At 44.4% G+C, this 25,965-nt stretch overlaps 1 protein-coding gene and 1 long non-coding RNA gene across 9 annotated transcripts in view; one reads left to right on the forward strand and one right to left on the reverse strand.

Moving 5' to 3' along the window:
- Nucleotides 1–401: 401 nt before the first annotated feature.
- The window catches only part of TOM1 (target of myb1 membrane trafficking protein), a 31,368-nt gene continuing 5,804 nt past the window's right edge, over nucleotides 402–25,965 (forward strand). For 2 of the 8 annotated variants that reach the window (XR_014555615.1, XM_083700573.1), the window contains exons 1-13: nucleotides 583–742; nucleotides 9,285–9,369; nucleotides 11,959–12,037; nucleotides 12,517–12,666; nucleotides 13,470–13,604; nucleotides 14,905–15,051; nucleotides 15,673–15,789; nucleotides 16,024–16,157; nucleotides 16,285–16,318; nucleotides 16,730–16,838; nucleotides 17,290–17,410; nucleotides 22,852–22,927; nucleotides 24,288–24,350. Coding sequence is in view for 5 of the 8 variants with exons in the window: in XM_083700573.1 (XP_083556699.1) it covers nucleotides 691–742; nucleotides 9,285–9,369; nucleotides 11,959–12,037; nucleotides 12,517–12,666; nucleotides 13,470–13,604; nucleotides 14,905–15,051; nucleotides 15,673–15,789; nucleotides 16,024–16,157; nucleotides 16,285–16,318; nucleotides 16,730–16,838; nucleotides 17,290–17,410; nucleotides 22,852–22,927; nucleotides 24,288–24,350 (1,302 nt within the window). In the remaining 3 variants the exon portion in view is untranslated. Of the gene's footprint in view, nucleotides 743–1,179; nucleotides 1,349–9,284; nucleotides 9,370–11,958; nucleotides 12,038–12,516; nucleotides 12,667–13,469; nucleotides 13,605–14,904; nucleotides 15,052–15,672; nucleotides 15,790–16,023; nucleotides 16,158–16,284; nucleotides 16,319–16,729; nucleotides 16,839–17,289; nucleotides 17,411–22,851; nucleotides 22,928–24,287; nucleotides 25,095–25,492; nucleotides 25,847–25,965 lie in introns of those variants that run through there. The other 6 variants (XR_014555613.1, XM_083700574.1, XM_083700577.1 and 3 more) reach the window with 6 other exon arrangements.
- On the reverse strand, nucleotides 18,263–22,508 carry LOC310826352. Its single transcript, XR_014555781.1, has 2 exons — nucleotides 21,491–22,508; nucleotides 18,263–21,230 (listed from the first exon to the last, which is right to left on the reverse strand). It is a non-coding gene; the product is annotated as an uncharacterized lncRNA (long non-coding RNA).

Here is a 25,965-nt window from a genome sequence, read left to right on the forward strand (position 1 = left end):
ACCTGCCTCTCCAACTAAGCACCAGGAAATGAAGCCCATCATCTTTCCCAATCATATCTGTATCCTGTTCTTAATCCAAGACTAGCTCCAAGCTAGTTCGCTAGTTTCAGCAGCTGCTGAGGTTTTTGCTCCTGTGCTTCTTTAGTCTGGACGGTAACGGAGGAAAAACATTTTCGTTTGGCAGGCGCCACAACGATCCATGAAACCCGCAGGTACTATTGCAAAAGACCTGCACTGGCCACGTTTCTATTTCAAAAGCAGCAACTGCCTAAGGAGCATATTAGACACGGGGGAAGGGTGGAGAGAGTATGAGCGTGCTTGTGTCCCAGTTAACGATCCTCTGTGACGTCACCCGCCACCGTCATAAACCAATCGACTTCTCCGCTGAAAACCCCTACTCCCAAGCATGCTCGCAAAGAAGCAAGTCCCACACTCATTAGGGCTTGTTCTCCCGGCGAGCATGTTTGGGATCGGGCTCTTCCCCTTGGCGCGCTGAGTCATCCCTTCCGTAAAGCTCCCCAACAACATCGCCTTTGAAGTTCAGCTTGGAACGCGCCGGGGCGCTGACGTCACGAGGGCGGGGGTGGGAGGGAGGTCCGCGGACACGCCCCTCTCGGTCCCGAGGAGGTCACGTGACGCGCTCTCGCGGGCCATGTCAGCTGATCTCTGCTGAGCTGTGCGGCCGCGGCGATGGAGTTTCTCCTGGGCAACCCTTTCAGCTCTCCCGTGGGGCAGCGCATCGGTAAGAACGCCGAACCTCGCCGCGGCCCTCCTTTTACCAACTCTGCAAATTCGCTTCTGTGGCGTTTGCGCCTATTTCCCTCCCTTCCCTTCCCTTCCCCCCCCCTCCCGTCGAGGTTCTTACCTCAGGCGGGGGTGGGTTACCTTTACGGTGAATAGGCGGGGTTCAGGGTACCTGGGCCAATGGGAAGACGGGATTATGTTGATCGGCAACGAGTGCTAGCCAATGGGGAGCGAGCTAGTAGGTGGGCTCTCGGGGCTGCCCTCCTAAACCAATCGGGGCTTGTGGTGAGGGAGGGGGGAGACGGGAGGAGTCTCGCGCACTAGATAAAAAGTTTTCTCATTTAAAGGGGCCGCGCCCCGCTCCGAGTGGGCGCCACGCCCCCTGGAGTCAAAGCCTCTTCGCTGCTCACCCCGGCCACCTTCCCAAAGCGAGGGGAGGAGGGGCAGGGGGCTGCCTGAGGACAATATGGAGAGGTTGTAAAGTACCTGGCTGAGGGGAAAGTCCCGCTGTCCTCCTCGGCTGCCAGCCTAATGGCTCTGTGTAGAGGCGTGGAGGAAGCTGCGGGTGTCGCAACGGCATTTGTTGGCAGGCCACTTTAGACAGGTGCTGCTTTCAGGCCTTCTGTTTGCACCTCCTTGCAGCACTCCAGGCAAGCTGGACCTAGAGATCTCAAAAGCCAATCCTAAAAGTTGCTAGTCATATACGGTTGTTCTGAGGAGAGACATAGAAAGAAGCGCCTTTCCAGAGAAACAGGCTTGATATTCTTTCCAGGGAACCACTAAATGTGTACATGCAGGGCCGGATTTAGGTTTGATGAGGTCCTAAGCTACTGAAGGTGATGGGGCCCTTTATATGTCCAGTTATGCTTTGTCAACAACAAATTGTTGCTTTTTTTGTTGAATATACGCTGTATGGTAATTTATGGACCTAATAGGTATCTAAAGCCATTTGCACATAACAAAATATGTATTTTATCAAAGTAATACACAACACGAAACACTTGCTGTATGTAGGTTTTATTTTATTTGTTTTTTATCTTATATTTTGGAAATGTACATCCAGGTTTTTTTCCCTTTATATTTTTTTGGGGGGGGGGGCAAGAGAATGAGGCCTTAAGCTATAGCTTGTTTAGCTTATACGTAAATCCGGCATTGTGTACATGGATGGGGTAGGCACAGGTTGTGGCCCTTCATCTATGGGTTCATGTGCTGGGATGGCAGGAGCAGCACTGGGTAGCTGGCAGTGTTGCACTGGGGCATTGTGAGAAATTTAAACAGCAGTGAGACCCAGCTGCCTGACACTTTGGGTTGTCTAGGCACAAAAAGAGCCAGTGGTGGATCCTGGTGGCGGGCCTGCTAGGTTGTTTAGCAGATGACTATCGCTGATACTGGCTCTGAGTTGGAAGGCAGGGAAATTTTTATTTCTGAGGCAATCCAGTGGTATCTGTAGGAGGTGTTCTACAAGTGATTATAAAGCTGAGGGTAGATAAATCCCTCAGGATTCCTTGTAAACTCTACACAAACAGGAACACCACAGAGGCAGATTTAGGGGAGTATGATCAGTTTGGTTGCACTGTACACAGAGCTTTGGGGTGTCACAATTTTGGCTGCCACTGCACCCCACACCAGAAAGTGGGGGGAGTGGAGCGGGATGCCTAATCCTGTATATTTTCTACAGGTTTCATTAGTTAAGGATGCACGAAAGGCTGGCAGAAATTAAATGCTCTGTTCTGTCATTCATATCCATCTTCTGACAATGCTATGTTCACTTGAAGCTTCCATAGTGCATGGGAAAATTCTAGAGATTATCAGACCCACTGGTGAGTCAGGATCCAGTAGGTGGAGATTACTGTATTTTTTATTTTTAAAATAAAAGTTAAGATGATGATATAGATATTACGTGGTTAAATCGGGCATTTTCTGTCCAGTGTAGACTTAATCCCTTTAAATGGTTATTGGTCATGGATTTGTGACTGAATAATGAAGGATGATTCAGAAGTTGAAACATGAGGAAGAGCTAGCATAAAATGACAGTTCTCTTCGTAGTTACTTATTTCATTCCCATGGCACACACTGATTTGGCTGTAATGTACGGCACTGAGAATGTCCGTCTTCAGAAAATATCTCCTAGTAACAATGTATAAGATACTGAATGAAGACTAAATCTATCCAATTAGGATCATTGTGAAGTAGTGCCTGATGAATCAATTGAGTAAACGTGATTTGAAACTGAATGAAATACTGCAATATTTCTTTCTAGGTAATATTTCTAAAATCCCTATTCTATAGTTTGAAAACCAACTTAAAAACTTTGCCCTCTTTCAAGGGAGGCACATGTATTGTTTACAACAATGTAATCAGCACTGAACCATATCACAGAGAATAGCTAGGGTTAAAGTCCGATTTTAAAATCCATGTTTTACAACTGTAAAATTTGCAGCCAGTGCTGTGTGTTAACAATATAATGTTCCCCTTGATGTTCTACCCTGTCTTTAGAATAAATTCTTAATCTGATAGTTGCACTGAGAATTTTCACTGATACATCCTTCCTGGCCTTTATTTTGAAAACAGCTAGTAAATGCTTCAGTTATAGAGCATACCAGAGCCCCCTGAAATCTGAAATAACCCGACCAGCCTGTAAAACATAACACTTAAATGTTGTGTGACAAAATTGCCAGTCGCCACACCCTAGAGGCAAACTGACACCCTCCTGAACTGACTTTGAAGTAAGCCAGAGACGCTTGGAGTGCTCCATTTGCTAACCTACAATTTGGCATGTTTGTTGTCAGTGAGATTTGTGCTCCTGTGTCTGCTGTCTGATACACCCTTCTCTGCAGAAGCCATGTTGCCCTGGGTTAGTTTTCAGAAGGTGTGGATGGTTCTAATTACAGCTCTTGAAGCAGAGCCCAGCATCCAGATCCTTCATGTGACCAATGAATAGCCTTTGTGTTTATGTAAATCTTCATCAAAGCGGTAAAATCCAGGATTTCCTCCCCCCCCCTTTTTTTTTTTAAAAAAAATCACTAACTCAAAATCCATCCCATGGATTTATTACAAATAAGAAGCTGGAACTGATTAAAATTCCAGCTGTATGAAGCGCCCGTCTAAAAAGGTGCTCTTTAAAATGCTCAGTTAGAGTGACAGAAGAGGTTTGTAGCACTGTCAGCATCCCTGTGGCCCACTTCTTTTGTAGATAGTGTTTGAGTGGGTGTGTAGCTCATTCTCTGTTTTTAAGGTCATTCCAGAGGTCCCAGGTGGTAATGCTCCCTCCTTTCTTTTTTCATCTGATAATCCCACATTCACTCAGATGAAGGATGGGAGCAATGAGATGATACAATTTGAGGTGAACGTTGAAGGGTTATGCATATAGGTATTTCAGGAGACTCCCTATCAGGCAGTTTAAAAAAACTCTGAACTAGATTGTCAGGTGTCAGAATTGGACCACCCACACTCACCCACAACCACTTCCACTTGAATGCCTGTGGTCTGTCAGAGGGATTGTTAATTGCTGGAAATGGCACTGACAGTTTCCATAAAACATGATAAGCTGAATTAGTAGTAATAACAGCATGTTCTGTTTGGGTCTGGAAGAGAAGTGTGTTTGATAACGATTTAAATTTGTTTTCCTTTATAATCAATTACTGAAAAATAATTTAATGTAATAATATACTTTTTATTTTGCTGGGTTAATTTACTTCAGTCAACTATTTTATGCTATTTTAAATTAATTTAAAGGGGTTTGTGGGGTGGTAGGTCTACATCTACATCTACCTTTGTCTTATGCTAGGTAGGAGAAGAGGGAAGTGGGTGGCACTGTGGCCTAAACCACAGAGCCTAGGGCTTGCCGATCAGAAGGTTGGCGGTTCGTATCCCCGTGATGGGGCGAGTTCCCGTTGTTCAGTTCCTGCTCCTGCCAACCTAGCAGTTTGAAAGCACGTCAAGTGCAAGGTAGATACCTTCCCTGGCTGGAAGGTAAACGGCGTTTCTGTGTGCTGCTCTGGTTCGCCAGAAGCGGCTTAGTCATGCTGGCCACATGACCCAGAAGCTGTCTGCGGACAAACGCCGGCTCCCTCGGCCAGTAAAGCAAGATGAGTGCCGCAACCCCAGAGTCATCCGCAACTGGACTTAACGGTCAGGGGTCCCTTTACCTTTCCCTAGGTTGGAGAAGAACAGCCCCTTTCTCCCAAAGATCTCATGGAGGCCTTCCTATAACCAAGCCGGCAGCTGGGCCCTGTCCCCAGTTTGCATGTCCTAACACCTTCAGTGACAAAGGTATTCTGGCCTCCATATACTTCTGGTCTAGGTACATAGGTGCAGGTCCTAGGCCTATATCTTCAGAGACAGATGTCTGTTCTATCACATTTACTTCCTTTCAGAACTGAATAATCATAATAATAATTATAAATATTACAGGACACTTTGAAAAATTGGATTCAGTATGCTTCCCAGTTGTTACCACAGCAACGCTTCCAACAATCCTACAAGCTATGCTAGTATTATATCAGTGTTGCAGGTATGCGGCTGAGTCTAAAATATGAGTCTATGGTCCCTAGTGAGAATATGGTTAAGCTCTTGGCCTGCAATAAACCTAGCAGTAAACCCCACTGAACTGAATGCTAGCCAACCGCTGTAAAACTTTGCCTGTGTGTGTTCTGTGCTGGCCAGCAAACGCATCATGGAAAGTTGTGTAGAATTTAACATGTGGACATTTACTTTCATTAAAATAGACGAAATACTGCAATATATCTGTATCTCTCTATATCTATCTGTCCGACAATCGGTGTGCATAGCAAAAATGTGCAGCCTTAGTTTTGAAAGCAGTTTGGATTTTCTGTGTTTATTTTTTACTTAGGATATGCAGCTTATGACCAGCCTTCCTTATATATTGTTGCTCACATTGTCCTTGGATTTATTTGCTAATCTCACTCCTGTCTCACCATGTACTGGCTGGTGTTGGTCTCTGCTCTGATTTCTGTGTGTACTTTACATGCGTCAAAATACAAGGAATTGTTTCAACTTCCAAAGCTGTTGCTGTTGCCCATAATAAAACTGGATTCTAAATTAGTGGATTAATAGTCATCTAGTTGTTTGGCTGAATTCTGCTCCTTTGGACTTTTTTTCTTATTAGTAAGCCTCTTTCCTGAGCAGCTAGAGGAGTATATGCAGTTTGTTTGCATTCCTTTCGGGAAAGTAAATATTTTGGGACCTTGAATAGATCTCTTCACATTGGGGTAGAGGTTAGCAAAGTGAACTGAGGCAGAGGGAAATGTAATGAAGAGGAATATTAAAGTATCCCCCTTTTCAACAGCTCAGTTAGTGAGTCTTTTTACACAGAGAGGTATTCAAAAGTGGTATCCCCCACTTTAATAACCTAATGAAATTTGAGTATGGTATACTCTGAAAATAGAACTAAAATTATCTCACGTGTGTTTTGGGTTTTGTTTTGTTTTAAAAAGGTACTAAAATTGCTAGCTTCTGATCCAGAGAATTTCAGTGTATCGTCAAGATCTGATGACTTTAGCAGCTATATATTTTACCCATCATTTACAGTCATACCTTGGAAGTTGAACAGAATCCATTCTGGAAGTGTGTTCGACTTTGAAAACGTTTATAAACCAAAGCACGGCTTCTGATTGGCTGCAGGAAGCTCCTGCCGCCAATCAAGCTGTGGAAGCCCCATCAGAAGTTTGGCTTCCAAAAATAGTTCACAAACCGGAAGTCACTCGGTCTGGATTTGCGGTGTTCGGGAGCCAAAACGTTGGAGAACTAAGCTGTTCAAAAACCAAGGTACGACAGTACCATCCTTCAAGGACTCTTGTTGCCAAGCCTTTTCCATGCAGATTACTTCCAGCCCTCCTTATCTCATTGGCATCCTTGATTACACCTTAGACGCAGTGATAGGTCTGCCTCTGCATCCCTTTAATCAGAGCTTCAGAAATTCTCCCAGGAAAGCTTTTTCTGATATTTGCAACACAGTCAAGTGTTGGAAGTTCTGCTTACCTTATACCTGTCACAGGCAGAGGAGCACTACCATGTACAATTGATGGCCATCCTAACCTGTACTTCTAAGTGCAATGCTTAGTTGTCCCACTACTCCACTGGCCACTGGTACATGCTGCTGTGAACAATAGATAAGAGTCGTTCTCTGTTTCCGTCTTTCCTTCAGCCTATTATTTTGCAGACTTTCATGTGCCTCTGCTGCTAGGCTGGTATCCATTTTCTCTTTGTACACTGTCCAGGCTTCTGCCTAGACTTACTGGGCCCACTTACAACAAGGGGTTAAGGCTGAGCTGATTACAGGGTGGAGACGCTGGTAATAACAACTTGCTGTTCAACATTCTGCTGTGAGTAACACCGACAGAAAGAGACACCATCAGACGAAGACTGGGTTTGCCCTCATTGCATTCTGTTACCCATCCCACTCATTTGGTTGCTAAGAAGTTAAACAGCTTCTCCATTTTTGTACGACCAGAGTTAATCCATGACATTTTGGTGTGTCTCTTCCCCATCCCACCCCCCAGTAAAAATACAGTGGTACCTCAGGTTACATACGCTTCAGGTTACAGACTCCGCTAACCCAGAAGTAGTGCTTCAGGTTAAGAACTTTGCTTCAGGATGAGAACAGAAATCGTGCTCCGGCGGTGCGGCAGCAGCAGGAGGCCCCATTAGCTAAAGTGGTGCTGCAGGTTAAGAACAGTTTCAGGTTAAGTACGGACCTCCGGAACGAATGAAGTACTTAACCCGAGGTACCACTGTATAATGAAAATACTATGTAACAATTTGCCTTGTAATGAGTATCCCAGAATTTGCTGTCTAAGGCGAGCCGCTATCCTCTCATGAGAAGGCTCCCATAGGACAAGATCCATTTGGAAATAAGAAACTTGATTTTCCCTCCTCCTTATACATTCACACGTATTTACTCCTGATTTGACTTGATTTATGGGGCCTCTTTGGGAGTCATTAAGAATGTGAAAGAACCTACAGTGAGGGGGGGAAGTATTTGATCCTCTGCTAAGTTTGCCCGTTTGCCCTCTGACGAAGTAATGACCAGTCCATAATTTTAATGGTAGGTTTATTGTAGCTGTGAGAGACAGAATAACAACAGGAAAACCCCCAGAAACCCAGAAGACAAAAGTCACAGTAGATATTTCTGGAAGTTTACAAACAGGTTGCTATGTTTCCCCCGTGTTATTTGCCCTACTCTCTGGCCTTGCAGCATGGAGATTCTGCTCCTAGCTGCTGGCCATGATAGCTGTCTGTTGCTTCACTTCAGCGCCCCATTGCAATTCTCCTTGCAACACAAGAGAAGAACAAGGAAGTCACTGTCTCCCCCCCCCCCCCCGTGTCTTTGATGCTGTACTGCAAGGAGAATCCTTGCACTGCCAGAGGGCGAGTGGCCTGAAGCCAGCGGCATGAAGAGAAAGCTGGAATAGGGCTCAGGTGTTGGCTGGTTACAGTCAGAAGCTGTCGCTAGGTGGAGACCTGGGAACAGCAGTGGCTCAGGAGGCAGTTGTTTATAGGCTACTGTACCAGCATCTGGCGACATGAGGGATGGGGACCTGTTTCCTGTACCAGAAAGTGTTGTGATACAAAGGTTTAGCAGCTGCAGGGTTTGCCACCCTTCAGGTACATGGCAGCTGAGTGGCTCGCGGTGGCCAGCACAGGCTACTGATGTCATGGTGACCTCACAGACTGCCAGTGCTTCTGACCATATGGAGGCTATTTCTAGGTCTGTTGTGGGAAAAGATTATTGGGCAGGGGGTGTATATTTGGAATCTTGCCTCTTCCATTCTCAGTTCTGCTGCAGCTGCCATTCATAAAGCCTGAGACTTTTAATCTCATTACAATGAACTGAAAAAAATGTTTTAAAAGATAATTTGTTAAAAACACAGAAGCTTTTCTTTTTGGTATAATAGATGTAAGTGTATTTAAAGATCAGAAATCTCTTGTTATGTATGCAACAGCAGCACAAATGGCATGTGCTCAGAAGTGGAAAGGTGATACAATACCAACAAAGGAAGAATGGCAAACGAAATTAATGTAGAGAAATAGAGAACTGGAAAGATTAACAAACAGAATAAGAGATCAGGATGAAAAAACATTTCAAGAAGAATGTTTTATAGATTGTTTTGATAATTATTGTAAACATATTAAAAAGTTAGCAGTGATAGAGTACATTCAGCAGTAAGAATTACTGGGATAAAAAACGGTGAAAAAGAAGATATTGGGGGGAAATAGAATATGTAGTGGAGAAGAAAATAATAAAATGAACTAGGGAAGGGGGAAGGGAAGTAAAAAAAAATTGTGTGTTTTACTTTTGGATTATTGTTATTGTTTAAATTATGAAATTGAAAATGATAAATAAAAATTTAAAAAGAGAGACTCTTAATCTCTGTGTTGTGGGTTCAAGCCCCACATTGGGCAAAGGTTTCCTGCATTGCAGAGGGTTGGACTAGATTACCCTCATGGTCCCTTCCAACTACGATTCTATACTTCAAAAGCAGATCTAGGGATGTTCTCTTGTTTTCTTCTTCCTCCAGAGAAAGCTACTGATGGCTCCCTACAGAACGAAAACTGGGCCCTCAACATGGAGATCTGTGATATCATTAATGAGACAGAAGAAGGGTAAGGAAGCCAGTGCTGCTTATAAGACAAGTGGCCTTATCCACATGCTCACTGACAGACTTGCGTCAGTCTACTACGCTAATGTGTATGAGTGGAAAAAGTGTTCAGAGAAAAATCTCTTGAGTTGGCATTGTAAGTCATTAGTCTTAAAAGCCCAAGTCCCTTGACACCTTCAGAAGAGAATGCTGCCAGAGCAACATTCTGCTTGAAGCCGCCTTTTGTACCACCAGCTGCCAGATATGCCATTAGACCTTTCCCGTAATTTTTTCACATAGTATTAAACTCTGTCTTGCATTCTTTCACTGGCATTTCCTTTTTTTGTTCTTTTCCTTTTCACACAAGGACAGCTTACTGCTCGATGGGTTCCTTCTTTATTGTCCTCCTTTCTCTTCTCCGTTTCTCTCTCTCTCTCTTTTTTTCTCTGTCTCTGCCTTCTTTTCCCTCGCCGGGAGTCTAATACTCTCCAGGCTGGTGACTACGGAGACAGGAAAAATCTCAGCTGGCCCATTCAGTGCAGTTCCAACTGAGGTTCTCTTAGGTATACGGATAGTACAGTAATAGCAGAGAGGGGCAAAGAAGTGTGAAGTTTCCAGTCCATCCAAATCCTTAATTTCCCCCTACCAATCTTTTCTTCTTCTTCTCTTATACACATACCCTGAACAACCCAGCTTGAGGCATCCAGAAATCTGAGGAATGCCAAACCCATCCATGCTGAACACTATAAATAACTCTCAGTGGGCTTGCTGGCAACCTCAGGAAGGGCAAGAACAACATGCAATAGGAGTGGTGCCTCTCTGGAATGCAGCTCAGTGCTTACGTGGCTGCAGATATCTCCCCACACAGAAAATAAAGGAAGCCTTCTTGTTCTTTTCATTATTGCAACGTGGTATGACTTCAGGCTGCGTTGTCCTGTCAGCTGTATCTCCTTGCACCTGCCTTGCAGCCCCTGTGTCTATTCCAACCCTAGGCATTTGTCCCACCGTGAGCTCAGCATTACTGCATCACACACACACACCATCATGGCTCATAGGGTCTGTTCTAGTAGGTTCCATATTTTACTTGGACATTGGGGGGAAATGGATTTGCATCCTAGCTTAGCTGTGGGCTTGGGACCTACCTGAGGCTACTCAGGAGCTCCCCATCTGAATTTGTTGTGAGAGTGAAAGATGTGCATCTGATGGTGTGGTCTAATCCATGGGCGGTTGTTTGCCTTTATTTATATGTTTTCAGGAGATGCAAGGCTCATTGGTGTATTTTTTTTTAGCGGAGTAAACATTATGAAGCCCTTTTAATATGCTGTCATTGGTGATGTGAATAATAATAATAATAATTTGATATTTATACCCCACCAATCTGGCTGGGTTTCCCCAGCCACTCTGGGCAGCTCCCAACAGAATACTAAAAACAGAATTAAACATCAAACATTAAAAACTTCTCTAAACAGAGCTGCCTTCAGATGTCTTCTAAAAGTCAGATAGTTGTTTATTTCCTTGGCATCTGATGGGAGGGTGTTCCACAGGGCGGGCGCCACTACCTAGAAGGCCCTCTGGTGAAGGCTAGTAATCCTATTCATAACTCCAGGTTTGAGGGGACCCTCAGCAAGCTGTCATCTGCTGGTCCACCCTTTCCCCACATCTGTGAGTCCTCTGGCATTGCTACCAGGCAACAGCACAGCAGTTGGGCTTCGATTACCACTGGGTAGCCCCCAACCATCATTAACTGCTCTCAAAATCCACTGCCTCCTAGCATGGTTACATTTGTCTTCTGCTTCTCTTTCTCTATACCGCAATGTATCTTGTTCCACCTTCTCCCCCCACCCCTGCCAAAGAAAACCACCCACAACACAGTCATGCAAAGATAATTAGCTTCTTGCCTTGGTGTTGAAAAGTTTGTTAGGTGTTGCTAAAGTTTTGGGTTTTATCCAGAAAACTTGTAAAGTGTCAAGAAAGCAAGACATGCCGAAATAAATAACGGTGGTTTGGTTTGTATGTCTTGCTTTCTGAATTCTTCATCTTCCGTAACATGGCAACAGATAGCATGTTCACTATTACTCCTGTAAAGCTACTGGTGGAATGGATCTCAAGCTTGCAGAATGAATGTGCTCTTTGAAACAGGATATTCTTCAGTAGGTGGGCTGTTTATATTCTTCTCTGATTTTGCCCAACAGCTGTCCCTTTTTGGCATGTTATATATGACTCTTTCATTTCATTCTAAAGGACACAACAATATAGGACTTTACCTGGACATGTTTCATAAATAACACTTTTCCTTGCACATCTTTTTGTTACTTATTTTTTATTAAATTTATGTACCTATCTGTAGCTTGCTCTTTGCATTCTTTGCAATTCTTGTTCCTGTTGCTATCTGCATTTCTGCCTCTAATTCAAGCAAATACGCTTTGGGGATAAGATACTGACATTGTGGGAATGGCTAGCTTGGCAGACTCGATTGGCTGGTTGAATTGGGTTCTTAACTGTAGTGACTGAGGAACACAACTGATGAAACCTTATGGCCTGCCAAATTCCAGCTGCATATTTTGTCTCTGTTCCAATGCTAGTTCTTTTGTAATCTTGTTTCTTCTGTTCTTAGCCCCAAAGATGCTTTCCGAGCCATAAAGAAAAGGATTGTAGGGAATAAGAACTTCCATGAGGTGATGCTGGCTTTGACAGTGAGTATGATGCTCCTTTCTCAATAAGCACAAGAACCCATCAGTTTCTTCCCACCCCACCCCCAACCCAACAGTCTTCTGCATTTGCTTCTTGCCATCTATTGCAGGGGGAGTTAAAGGGAAGGGTGCCATTATAATCATTTGATGCTGTTTACATCAGTAGCTAAATCAATCTGAAGTCTTTCAGAGGTATATCCAAAAAAGCTTTCAGAGGTATATCCAAAAAAGGGGGCATAACACTTGAGCTGGAATGTTAAATCTTGGATTAAGTAGTGGGAAAGCACCAAAAGACTACAAAAATATGTTGTGCGTGTTTGATTTAATCATAAGCAAGTGGAAATACCCTGGGTACCAAAACATATCCTTATGCCTGCCTGCCATTTGGAACTTTTGCAGTGGAAATACTGATATTTCCAGTTGGGACTGCATGGGAAGGAGGACCTAAAACACCTTCACTGACTTCTTATTTGGTTCTACAGGTCCTTGAAACATGTGTCAAAAACTGTGGCCACCGCTTCCACACGCTGGTTGCTAGCCAGGATTTTGTAGAAGGTGTGCTGGTGCGAACTATTCTTCCCAAAAACAATCCTCCGGCCATTGTACACGACAAGGTGCTGACGCTCATACAGGTGAGTGCATGAGATGAGTTGCACAAGTGTGCACAGTTGCCTTCCTTCACGGGCGAATAACTCCCAGCAAATTAAACAGAAGGGAGCAAAGGAAGTCAGTTCAAATGTAAGTATGGCAAGGTGCTACTTTGTGCATTAATCTCTCTGTGTCTGCCCTTCAGGGGCTGCCTACCATGCTGCACATGAACAGCGACACAGAATTAAAATGTGACCCCCACAATATATATAGTTATTTTGAGTCTGAACCTAGGCTGAGACACACACCCAGGGTTTTTTTTCAGGTCTGGGTGTATTCTGTTTCTTAAAAAGTAAAAAGTTACGCTCTTTACAATCCAAAACCTAAGTCAAGAAAAGATGAATTCTGCAAAACACACACACAGATATATTCAATTTGCATAATATAATATCTCATTTGCATAATGTGTTCTGCAGCATATGCTGTTTTGCATAATGTATCCCAGTGTCGGAGGAAGAAGGTAGGAGGAAGAAGGCAGACAGGGCACTGAAGCCTGCTTTCAGCTACCAAACATATTATTCAGCCACTGCTGAGGTTTCAGCTGACATAGTTGACACATTTTTTAATACATATATTTGAAGCTATAAGGCCTAGAAGCTAAATAAATAAATAAAGCAGAGATTTTCAGGAAACATGAATCCTGCTCCCGATACCACATTATGCAATTTTTCTGTGCTCTTACAGAATCTTAGCAATAACACACCCTGCTCTTCTCCCCCATGAGAATTTAAGAAAGGGAAGACAGATTATGAGACTGTGAGGCGGTACCTGTTTTCTGTCTCTGCAGTCCTGGGCAGATGCATTCCGTAGTACACCAGACCTGACAGGAGTTGTGGCTGTTTATGAGGACCTGAGGAGGAAAGGCTTGGAGTTTCCCATGACTGATCTGGATATGCTCTCACCCATCCATACACCACAAAGGGTAAGGTTTTCTTTCATCATGAGGGTCTTTTTAAGCCCGTAGCTCCTGGAAGAGTATAATGCAGCCTTGCAAATAACCCCACAAAAGTTACTAGCCTGAAAACATATTTACTAGTTTGCTAGTGACTGGCAGAAGAGAGGCAGAGAGCTCCATTCCTCTTGCACCAGCCTGCTGCAGTTCTGTTCTAGGGACAGAGGAGGGAGATTCTCTTTCACCTTTGGCAGCCCACTTAGTTTTCATGTTTGGGGAAGAGATGCAATGAGCTACTGCTCCCCCTTCTCCGCCATCCAGTTCACAAGCCTGCATGGAATCCCAAGCACTCTCCTGCATGCTGTTGCTTCTGGTCTATGGCGACGAGGGGAGGGCTTAAATACAAAGCCGGTCTAATGTGCAGAGTGAAGAACCAGAGGGAGAGGCATTTGCAAAGGGGGAGCAAACTGAGAGTCCAAATTCTGTGTTCAAGATAAAGTGTAGAAATTACAAATGTTTCCAGCTTTTTCAGCAATAATGTATGCGCTGCTGTTGCATTCAGGTATAATGAAGATAGGTTTCTATGCTATTTTATAAGATATAGCAACATTTGGATTATTGGAAACATTTGCATTTGTCTGAAGTGGTTTCCTACTTCACAATGGTGAAGAAAAGCTGGCCTGAAAGGTTTGACCCTAGTATATTTTCAGCTGTTTCTCCATTAGAAACCTAATTCAGTCTCTTCAGTTTTAAAAAGCAAGCAGTATATTGAAGCTTACTAGAGTCCTCACTGCACATATGGAGACAAAAACCTTATTTCTGCCAGCTGATTGGGACCTGTGGCTGGGGTGCATCTCAGTGAGGGCAGTCTGTTTTGGAAGCCATAGAGGAGGATTAATGGTCAGCCCAGAGAATGTAAGGAGGTTTGCGGGCTTCATGTCCAGCTCGTTACTGGAGAGCCTGTGTGGCATAATGGTTAGAGTGTTGGACTAGGACCTGGGAGAGCAGGGTTTGAATCCCCACTCAGCCCTGAAGCTCACTGGGTGACCTTGGGCCAGTCACCATCTTCTGGCCTAACCCACCTCACAGGGTTGTTGTATGAATGAAATGGGAAGGAGAACCATGTACACTCCCTTGAGCTCCTTGGAAGATAAAGGTGGCATATAAATGTAATTAATAAACAAATTACTCAGGGGAACACCAAAGAGAGCAGAAAACATCGTAGAACATTGCTGGGTGAATTAATAGAATAGGAGGGGGGAAATATCCTTTGCCTTTTTTCAGCTGTTACTGAACCACTTTCTTTTTTATTTTACGGATTCCTCTCTAGACTGTATATACCTCAGGCTCCCCTACCGGAGTGAATTCACCAGCAGCAGACTCTCCTCAAGCAATAGAGTCTATTCTGCATCCTGTGTCTCTCCCTGTCTCTCCAGGGGCCGCCACGGATGCCCCCATCACACCGACACCAGAGCAGGTAGGTTCAACTTCAGCGTAGTAGAGATGGGAAGGCCGGGGGGGGGGGGCCTGTTTTTCCCCAAAGCCGTTTTTTTCAGGAAAATTGAAAAAAAAAAAAACACAGTTTGATATAGTTTGAATATTCCACAAACTTTTCCAATTTTCCCGGGTTTTTTCTAGGCCTTTACATCTCTACAGTGTAGTGATATTATTGCAATACATCCAGCTTGGGGGGTCCCCCCCAGTGTTCCACAAGTCATTTGATTCCTCATATGGAGAAGAGACTATTTCATTAAAAGGAACCCTGGTTCTTCCATGGTTGCAAGTTCCACAGTTACAACAGTAATGAAAATGTGCCTGAAGGAGCAGTGTCAGAGGTCTCATTTGTTTAGCACGGATATGGCCAGGACCTAATACACACACACACACACACACACACACAAACAAACATAAACACACACACGTATGTATACACAGATATACATCACAGGCAGCAGGGTGGGGGAAAGCCTGCCTTTGGAGAGATCAGATCATACTGGGCTAGGTCAATCAATAGTCTGATAATACAAGGTAATTTCCTGCGTCCTTCTCTAAGAGTGGAAAGCCCAGCTGGACTTAATGGGTGTATTTGTGCTTTCAGATTGGGAAACTCCGCAGCGAGTTGGAAGTGGTGAATGGGAATGTGAAAGTGATGTCTGAGATGCTCACAGAGCTTGTGCCAGGACAAGCTGAAACCTCCGACCTTGACCTGCTCCAGGTAGGAAGCGGCTGCAACACAAGTTTGCCTCTGCTGCTGTGAGTTAGGACTTAATTTGGTTCGGGCCAACAAGTGCTGATGTGGGCTTAGCCTATGCCAACAAAAATAACCCATCACACCAGTGACTCGAGCAGTAGGAACGGATTTTTAGCCCGAGCTGGTTACTAGCTGCCACTTGTTAACCTAGGCTGTTTGGTTCAGTTTTCACAATGTACGTTCTCTTGCCATGGGTAGGAGCTGAACCGGACATGTAAAGCGATGCAGCAGCGCGTGCTGGAGCTGATCCCCCGCATCCTCAATGAACAGCTAACAGAGGAGCTGCTCATTGTCAATGACGACCTCAACAACATTTTCCTCCGCCACGAACGGTATTCCCATGCCCCTCCCCTGCTCGTTCCCCTGCCCACACCCCCTTGCAAGCAAAACAGCTTGTGTAAACCTTCCACCTGAGCTCATCTCTTTCTTTCTCATAGAGCTCCTCTCTCTTTCTCATAGGTTCGAACGGCTCCGATCTGGCCAGCCTGCTAAGGTGAATGAGTGTTCCTTCCTTTTAATGCATGCTAACAAGGTTTTTAATCATCTGTTGAAAGCCGCCCAGAGTGGCTGGGGTATAAATAAAAAAATACTATTATTATTATTATTATTATTCATGTTTCTTAGGGTAAGATAGTAGCACATTAGAACCAAGGGGCACAGTCCTCAGTGTGGCGGATTCAGATATTTTGTCTTATTCTTGGTGGGGCTGATTGCATTATTTCCAAATTTCTCAGACTTTTTTAGATTTCCTCAATTATTCAAAACTTGTGGCCTCCCAAAGCAGAACCACGCTAGGGAAGCCTGGCCAGATGGGTGGGATATAAGTAATAAATGATGATGATTGGTTAGAAATGCTGTGAGAACAGTTTCAAAATAGTGAAGCAAATTTTCTGTCTCTTTTAAGCAGCTAAACAATGCAGAAAATGCAAGCAATTTGATTGATGTGGGACCTAATGCAGTAGAAAAAAAACCAGAAGCCGCCTCCACGCTCTCATCTCAGCTTGCAGAAATGAGTGAGTAACTTACTTGTGTCCCTTCTGCTGTGTGGTTTCCTTGTCTGCCCACTACCCCAACCCCATGATTCTGGGAGCCACTAGCTCACCTGTCTTCTAGCCGCTGTATCTTTTCTTCTTTATGTTCTCTCAGTCCTTGCTTTAAAAACTTCAGAATTAATTTAATATAAGATAGCAGAATCAATCATGCCGAGCCAGCAAATGTATGCAGATGTTCATAACTTACCCTGATAGCAGCACTTAGGATGAGTGGGTTGGAGGGAGGGGAGAGGTAGTTTACAGAGGAGGCATGGCACATGCAACCCTTCATAAAATTATCCTTACCGGCAAAAAGAAATGAAACCTCCTGTGATCCTATTTTCAGACAGGTATCTTAGTATATCACATTATGCTTTGCTGATCTGAACGTGTGTTAGATGTTACCTTGCTCTTGACTTTTTACACCTTTCAGATCTGGGTTCCGGCAGCGTCAGTGCAGGACTGCAGTCCCTCAACAATTCTGGCAAGCTGGAGGAAGAGTTTGACATGTTTGCACTGACCCGAGGCAGCAACTTGGCCGATCAGCGCAAAGAGTAAGTGACAGCACCTGCTGCGGCAAATTAGGTGTTGTATACAAGAGTTGTATGCTGGCTGTTCAGGCTTAATAATGAATGTTCATTCATTCACACTCAAAACAAGAGAAGTTATGCAGGTTTGCATAATGTATAGAAACAGAGGAATTTGGCTTTCGGTGCAAAATATGGTTTATATCCATGCAGAATTTTTATTTATTTTTTTCAAAAGCAGGACTTGTTTTGCTAGAAACTATGGCCCTCTGCCCTTTGATATTTTTTCCATGTGATTAAGCAAATAGATAAGTCCTAAATTCTAGTGTATCACAAGTAGGAAAAGGAGAAACTGAAATCAAGGGTGCTTGTAGGATGAATAGTATGTTTAATAAGAGATACCAAACAAACAAGCTTGTACTCAGCAGGTGTAGCTGAAGCCCGCTAGGGACTTGAGTGTCAGTGCAGAGCCCTTGGGGGACAAATAGTTTCTATTTCCAGTGAATTGCTGTTAGATATTTTGTTTTCCAAACTGTGTTGGCTCAGCCCTGCTTATGCCCAGTTTTTCTGGATAGGAAAAAGCCTACATGTTTGTCCCTGCTCTTTCGCCAGCTTCCATTTCCCTTTTGCAGAGTTGCTTGTAGTGCAGGAGTGAATCTTCCAATGTCACACCCATCTTTGATTTTCCAGTCTGAATGTTCTTTGGTGGTGGAGTTCAAGAGCAGACTGTCTGTATTGTTTAAAACCCTGGTCTTTTAGGAGACTGATTTGTTTTGGTTTTGTTTATTGCTGCTGTTGTTGTCCATCCCCACCAGAACTAATGAAGGCAGACTTGAGTTTTTATTAGCACTTAAACTCTCTCCACTACTCTTTTTCCCCCCTTGTCTGTTATGTTGTCATTCTCTAATGGCTTCCAGGAATTTTAGCAGCAGTGAAATAGATAATTTATTATTAACAGCGTGGGCCAAATGGAGAGCAGAGCTGTGTTTCAGTGCTGCAGATAATACTCCAGGAGAGTAAACACCAGCCATACCCAGTACTTGTATTTTGCTTCTTATGGTTGCCCGTGCTTGTAGCCTGGAAAAACCTCATCTCATGATGCACACCTACTTTACTTAGCATTGCTTCTTTCCATTACAGAATTCATATAATTTTTATATTTTGCTTTAGTATTTTGTTGTACAGTCCCCAGAGGGAAATAGCTATTGTGCTACTAAGTAAATAAATGCATTTTTAAAAATTCTCTGGGGTAACCTAGAGTGAAAATTTCAAGTTTTTGGAATTTCCCTTTCCTCCTTAGTTTTGAAAACAAATCTCACACATACAAAAATGACTTGAACTATGTGGGGAGGGGGAGTTTAAAGCAGGGAATGAAAGAGGTTTGCTTTCCCCTGCACCATACATTATCTGTATCTTAAGTCACAACCCTTGTTTGCTCCTGCTGTCCCAGCCACAATGATCTAGATTTCTTGAGAGCCGAAATGTAAGAGTAGGCGAAAAGTTCTCCAATGAAAACTTTTTGAGCAACTTGGCGACAATTTCAAGGGTTCACATCCTTCTGCTCACATCCTTATGCCTTATTTCACAGCCACCGCATGGCAGTAACAGCTGAAGCAGTCAGTGTTCCTTCTGACAGCCACAGTCTTTTCCCCCAGAAGCCTCTTGACATGCTATACCATGATGTACCATTGAGCTGTGGGGGTTTCTGGGAAGAAGAGCCATCAAATGTTTTCCCCAGAACGCTTCCCCTGTGCAACAGGACATCATGGTGGAACATCAAGGGGATGAGGAATTGATGGCCAGTGACTAGTGAGTGGATCTTACCTTGAAACATTCCCCATCTCCTTTACTTCCCACAAATAGGATGAGTCTGGCACTTCAGCTAAACGCTACGAGAAAGTTCCTGAGGCCAATTTCACCAGTTGGCTTCAGGGCAGCCACTATTCTCACAGCCACCCTTTCCCCCTCCACCCCAGATCTCCAATATGGGGTTAATTATAATTGCAACCTATCTTTCAGGTTGGCTGCCTGAAGGATTACTGGTTAGAATTATGCAGAGCACTCTGCATGCTCAGGAAGTAGTATATAATGCTAAGCATGGTTATTCTGTAGAGGACTTGGGTGTGGAAGATCTGGTCTTTTCCATTGTACTCGGCAAATTCGGCCTTGTAGTTCCAAAACCCACAGATGTGTCTGAGGGAAAAGTCCTAGGCTCGGTAATGCAAACCTGCAAGGAGCCTTTCAGTGACCCCTGCTGATTGTAGAAACAGATGTTTCTTTGGGGCATGTGCGGTTACGCTTGAGCACGAAATGCACTCCACCCCCAACACTTAGCAAACCGGGCTGGGAGCCAGCATCCTTCTAATTGCCGTTGCTGCAGCTCTTTCTGCCGCTGAAAGGGCTTATAATTCTTGACTCACAGATTGCCCTCCCGAAGAGCCAGTCGAGCACACCAGACACAGCGAGAAGGATGCTGTGAGCCTGTGTACCAGGCTGTCCGAATGTTGTTCTCAGCAAACAGTTTGCTGAGTGCGGAGTGGAGTCGATTTTTGAAGAAACAAGGCAGAGCGCGAGAAGACTGGAAGCAGCTGATCTTATACTGAAACCCAACCTCTTGGCGCACACTCCAGCCACTCTCCTCCCAACCCTGGAACTGAGCGCTGTTAACCTCTCCAGCAAAACCTGATCCTCCTGTGACGGGTGTGATCATTCCGATAAAGAGGCTCCTTCTATTTATTCCTCTTTCTCCAACTGGACTATCTGCCTCCTACTTTTAACTTTCTTGCCAGCAAGCCATCTCAGGACTGTCTCTTCTACAGCCCCTCATGCTCTCCTGTGCCTTTTTTCCCTTCCCTTCCTGCGGCTTCGCTTCCAGACTGAGACCCTTTTTGTGGGCAACCACCACAGCTGGCTCGTGTGTGTTCCCAGAGCCCCATGAACATCTGTCTGCAGACTTTCTGGCAGCACCTCAAACCCTTCTTGCCCTTCTGCCTCATCAGCGGCATGGTGGTGGCACTCTACTTCATCCTTGACGCCATTGTGCACAGCGGGCCCTTCACGGACGAACTCTTTTTTGAAAAGTTTGAGCAAAAGTGGCCCAACCCCTTGGCCCCAGCAGGGAACGGTTCCCGGTGACCATGGGAGGGACAGAGACATGGCTTGGGGGAGCTCACCACTGGGATGTCATCGTCCAAGGAAACATTAGCCTTCTTGTGTAAGAAATAATCTGCATAGATTGGAGGGTGAGGGCAAAGGGTGGGCGGGGTGGTCTTGAAACTGAATGTATTTCTTGCAGGAAATGGGGCAGTCGTGATATTTGCAGAGGTCTTGTTGTAGCTGTGCATGCACTGATTAATCGGAAAGAGTTAAGTCTGTCCAAGCCCATCTGCACCACATAAGTTTGCCCACCGTGTCTCCCGAAACAAAATAGAAATGTGGAGGGATGTTGAATGTATTTTAAGAGCATGTGCTTAGGTAGAACAGAAGTGCATTCAGGTTTCTGTGCATGTCACAGTTCTGCAATAGCATAGAAAAAGTGCAGAATGTGACAAGGAGTGCAGAATTTAGTTTTCTGAGAATCCCAGCTTTCTCTTTTTTTCCACTTTTCATATATAAATGGCACTTTTCTAGTCCCTGTGTCTATAAAGCTCTGCTTGAAAGCATGGAGGCAGTGTTTGCAGAAATCTCATGAGGTGGAGTGGTGGTTGGGTTAAAGCTTCAGGGTCCTCCATATTTCCTTGACTCCGCTCATAATTAGCAATACCGGACTAAACCATGCAAGATTGTAAAGATCACAGCATCTGTTGTACAAAATAAGAGAAGTTATGCATATGTACCATATTTTTCGCTCTATAAGACGCACCAGACCACAAGACGCACCTAGTTTTTGGAGGAGGAAAACAAGAAAAAAATATTCTGAATCTCAGAAGCCAGAACAGCAAGAGGGATCGCTGAGCAGTGAAAGCAGCAATCCCTCTTGCTGTTCTGGCTTCTGGGATGGCTGCGCAGCCTGCATTCTCTCCATAAGACGCACATACATTTCCCCTTACTTTTTAGGAGGGAAAAAGTGAGTCTTATAGAGCAAAAAATACGGTACTTCATTTGAACACTATAGGGTGCAGAAATTTTCTTGGTCCAGAATTTGGAATGTCTGGACACAGAATGTTCTTTTTAAGTTGCTGTTGTTGTTGTTGTTGTTCCACTTCTACACGCAACTCTAGATGTGTGGTGTATATTAGCAATGAAGGGGTTGTGTATGGTCTGAGTATCCTAGTATGCATATAAGGGATAATCTCTATTTATAGCCTATCTCTTAAGGTGCGTGATAGACACATATCCTTATATCATTTTACCTTCCTTCAAACTCTTTATGTTACAGGTTGGGATGGAGAGAAAGGGCTTGCCTAGAACCATTTGGTACATGGCTGAGCTTGGGTTTGACACCAGCACCAAGGCTGACACTCACAGCGCTAGGCCATGTTGGCAAAACCCACAATAAACTCTCCCCAAACTCATGGAATATTGGTGCAACTTTAGGGCTTGTCCCTGTTTTAGTGGGATCTCTAACTAGGCATATATACATGTGTGAGCTAAGGTAATATAATAGCAAAGGCTTTGGGTATAGATATAGATGAGCCATGCTAAAATCCACTGTTCAGCCATAATGCTCACAGGGCATCCTTTTGGGCAAGTCGCTGGTTCTCAGACTAACCTGCCTCGCAGGGATTTGTTTATTATTTGTTTGTAAATTGCATTGCTCACTCTTTCATGCATTTGAGCACTCATAGCAGCCAAATATATAATCGTCACATTTGTTGGGATTCCTAAGTACAACTGAGCCATGTTCCACTGGTTCAGACCTACTTTAGAACAGGCAATGTCCAGGTTCCACCACCTGGAACCTGAAAACCTTTTATAATGCTATAAACTTTTCTATGGCTGTCTGTGACTATTCACAACCGCTCCCCTGCTCTTGCCCTGGTGCTCTTTGTTTCTTTCTCTGTTTCGTTCCATCCTCAAGTGATGCCACCTAATCAGCATCACATATTAGACCCAATGGCATCACGGTGCTGCGATTGATCCGACTGGGCTATGAGCTTATGTCACGAAGGGTAGATAATGATCACTTAGACTACCCTAGCCCATTAGGGCTCTTGCTAGCACATGTGCATCCAGCCTGAAAAATTGCTGAATGGTTAGTAAGTGGCCTTTTGATATTAACATTTCCCCAAAAAATATCCCAGCTTGGCCCTGCTGTCAATGAGAGAGTGTGTGCATGCTGTTCACCAAATTTCAGTCATTCTTCCTTATGACAAAGGATGTAAACAATCCTGTGTATGTAGGGAAAGCATGACCCCCAAGCACATCCATTTTCTATATCTAGTTTCAAAGATGATGCCATAGCGCATAACCTTCAGTAGCTTCTCTGCTTGGTTTTTCTGTCTTTGACCACCCTGTCTCTCTTCCAGGGTGAAGTATGAAGACCCTCTGGCCAGGCAAGGACTAGCTGGAGCCTTGGATGCCCGGCAACAGAACACAGCAGCGGTGAGTTGCTAACTATAAAAGTATTCCATGAGCACTCAGTGTAAAAGATGAGCCTCCTGCCTTCCCAAGACATCAGCTGTAGGTCCATGTATACCATGGTGCCCTCCGTATGGGGTTTTTAGGGGGACTACAACTCCCAAAATTCCTGACTATGGACCATGCTGACTAGAGCTAGTGGGAGTAGGACCTAGGTCATTGCTCACTCAGTTCATCAGAGCAGCTTTGGAGGTTAATTACATAGTTTCGTGTATTTTCCTTTCTCATTAACATCTAAACATGGACTCGCACATCTCCCCTGTCCCCACAGCGGTAGTGGCAGAACATGCAACTGCACACTATTAAATCATAAGTACCTAATTGCACAGCACAAAACAACAACAAGCAAGCATCAGCATATCAAGCAGTTTATTTAAGAATTCAGTACATACGGAGAACTAGTAACCTGTTGAAACAATTCTCGATCAGTAAGACGAAAAAGTAAAAATAATTCAGTAATACTCCAGTCATTTTCAGTTACTGCTGGAAATGGTTCTGAGCTGTAACAAGTTAGTAGCAGCTATCAAAATGCAAGATGTAAAGCCTTAAAAGCCTGCAACTAAATAAGCATTTTAAAATCACAAAAATCAGTAAAAAGAGGTTTGGGGGTGTAATTTCTAGGGGATCCAACCAGGGTGGGGGGGGGGCTTTTCCAGTCCAAGGGCCACATTCCATCCCAAGAAACCTTCCAGGGGCCACAGAGGCAAAGGTGGGCAGACCAAAGGATATGACTTGTGCCATCATACTGTAGGCTACATTCCAGCCACACAAAATTAGAGGTTTCTTTCCTCTCTCTCTTGTCTCTCTTTCTCTCTGTCAAGAGATATTATTAAGCCACTTGAGAAGGGTGTGGAGCAGTCTGGCAAGGAATGCAGCCAGATTAGCCCCTGGGCCAGTGCATTGTTAAGTATATGAGGTTGGACTAACTACGATCACACAGGCTTTAAAATCCTGCTTCCTTTCAAGGTCTGGGTTAGAAGGCTAGCAGGCCATCCTTCTTCAACTCAGACCTTCCCATCCATAGGGAAAGAAACTGGTTTGGGGTTGTACACTTTTCCGTCCCCAGAGGCAATGCAACTATATCTTTGTGGTCATAAGCCATGAGCTCAGCTTGGGGGTTCTCCCACACTCCGTTTGTGTTCAACAAAAATGGGAAGGAGGAAGGAAATTTTCCAGTTCTCTTTAATTTGTAGGAGAGGGGGGGCTGCTCTCCCTTCTGAGCTCATGAGCCCTTTATCCTGGAAGGCACCTGCATTCCTCCCTACCCTGCCCCACATTTCCCACCTTTTCCAGCTGCTTTGAAAGCAAACTCTCTCTCAACTAGCCGGAGCCAGGTGCTTCCACTGATGGAGCCCCAATCGCAAACTGGATGATGCGCCAAGGAATGGTGAGAATGTGTCGCTGCCAAGGAAGAGCAAAATAGAGGCTGCTATGCAAGGGTGCGGTGTTGGCTGAACAGTGTGTGGGGACAGACACCAGAGAAAGTAATGTGGCTGGGCTGGAAGTCAAGCAACCTCTCCCAGTAATAAAATCCACAGTCCACAAGGCTTTGTGGACTGCAGACATCTTAACACTATGAAAGAAAACAAGGAACCATTTTTAAGCCTTATATTCTCATCAACATAGTGCACAGTGCAGAATATTTTCCCCTCAGCGGATTCCCTTGGAGGAAAGTAGTTTGTGACTTCATGCCCAAAGTGGGCAGCGCCAGCACACAGAATGAATGGGGCTAAAGCATACATATTTAGGTATATCACATGCTTTATGTCTGACACACATGCCTCTACTTTGCCTTCCTTGTTGTGCACTGAGAAAAGAGCTCCTTTATCAGCACACAGAATTGAAACATGGCAGTCTGGCCATGAAGCCAGTTCAATGCAGGTTGGGATAGGGAAATATATTGGAGTGCCAGAAGCAAAGAGAGGCCTGGCGAGGTTTGCCATATGTCAGGAAAACTACTCTAACATGTCCTGGCTTCCAGGTGTAAAAATGGTGTTGGGGAAATTTTGCCCAAGCGTCAAAATGCAAGGGAAAACCTGGATATATGAAAAAGCAGTAGAAACAGGTCCAAAAGCTTAACATCACTATTTTGGGGGGAGGTCTCCCCTAAAAAGCTCAACAACAATGCTTAGCAATTTTGGGGTCTTCCTAAAAAAAAAGCTCAACAACTTTGCGGGTGTCAGGAATTTTACTTTTTGAAATCTGGCAACACTAGGCCTGGCAGGCTAGAGATTTTCCATTCCTGCCTTAGTGGGATAAAAACTGATCTCTGAATCCATTAGCATAACCTCCCTCCACCCAGCCTTTTTCAGCTAGCTTCACAATCCAGGGATCTGTACCATAATTTTACAAGAAATATCCATGATCCGTTGCTGTCTTTTCCTCCTGCACTGGAGACTAGAGATGTTTCTCCCACTAGGTGAGAACATCTATGGGATGAGGGGTTAGTACTACTGGCCAGCTCTTAGGCTGCCACATCACAGAAGGGAACTCATGAATGACACACCATTTTCCATATCCTCCATGCAGCACCAACCCTTTCAGGTTTCTGCCACTTTCGCTTATTCTCTCGACAATGCCCAATAAGAATCAGGTCAAGGGGAACTTACACTAGTAACTTGATCAGTATTGGGCTGTCTGTCATTTTGATTTCTGTGGTTCCAAATTCAATATATACAGTTGAACTGGTGGAGGGAAATGGCTACAGGATTAGAAGACCCATTGAGATGCTTTGTCCAAGGTGTACCCACACACTGTACCAACTGGCTTGTGTAATCCTGTCTTCCCCCTGTCCTGGAAAGCTCTTCTAGGGATAAAGGAGATATTGGTTTCGTTTTCTTAAATTGTTCCACTCCATCTCAAACCTTAGCACATCTCCAGTCAGTGGCGTAGCATGGGGGGTGCAGGGGGGGCCTGCCGCACCAGGTGCAACATCTGGGGGTTAGGGTTAGGGGGCACAAATCCACGGGTTAGGGGGCGCAAATCCACGGGTTAGGGGGCGC

The sequence above is a fragment of the Podarcis gaigeae genome (assembly GCF_964106915.1).
Source record: "Podarcis gaigeae genome assembly, chromosome: 10".
NCBI lineage: Eukaryota > Metazoa > Chordata > Lepidosauria > Squamata > Lacertidae > Podarcis > Podarcis gaigeae.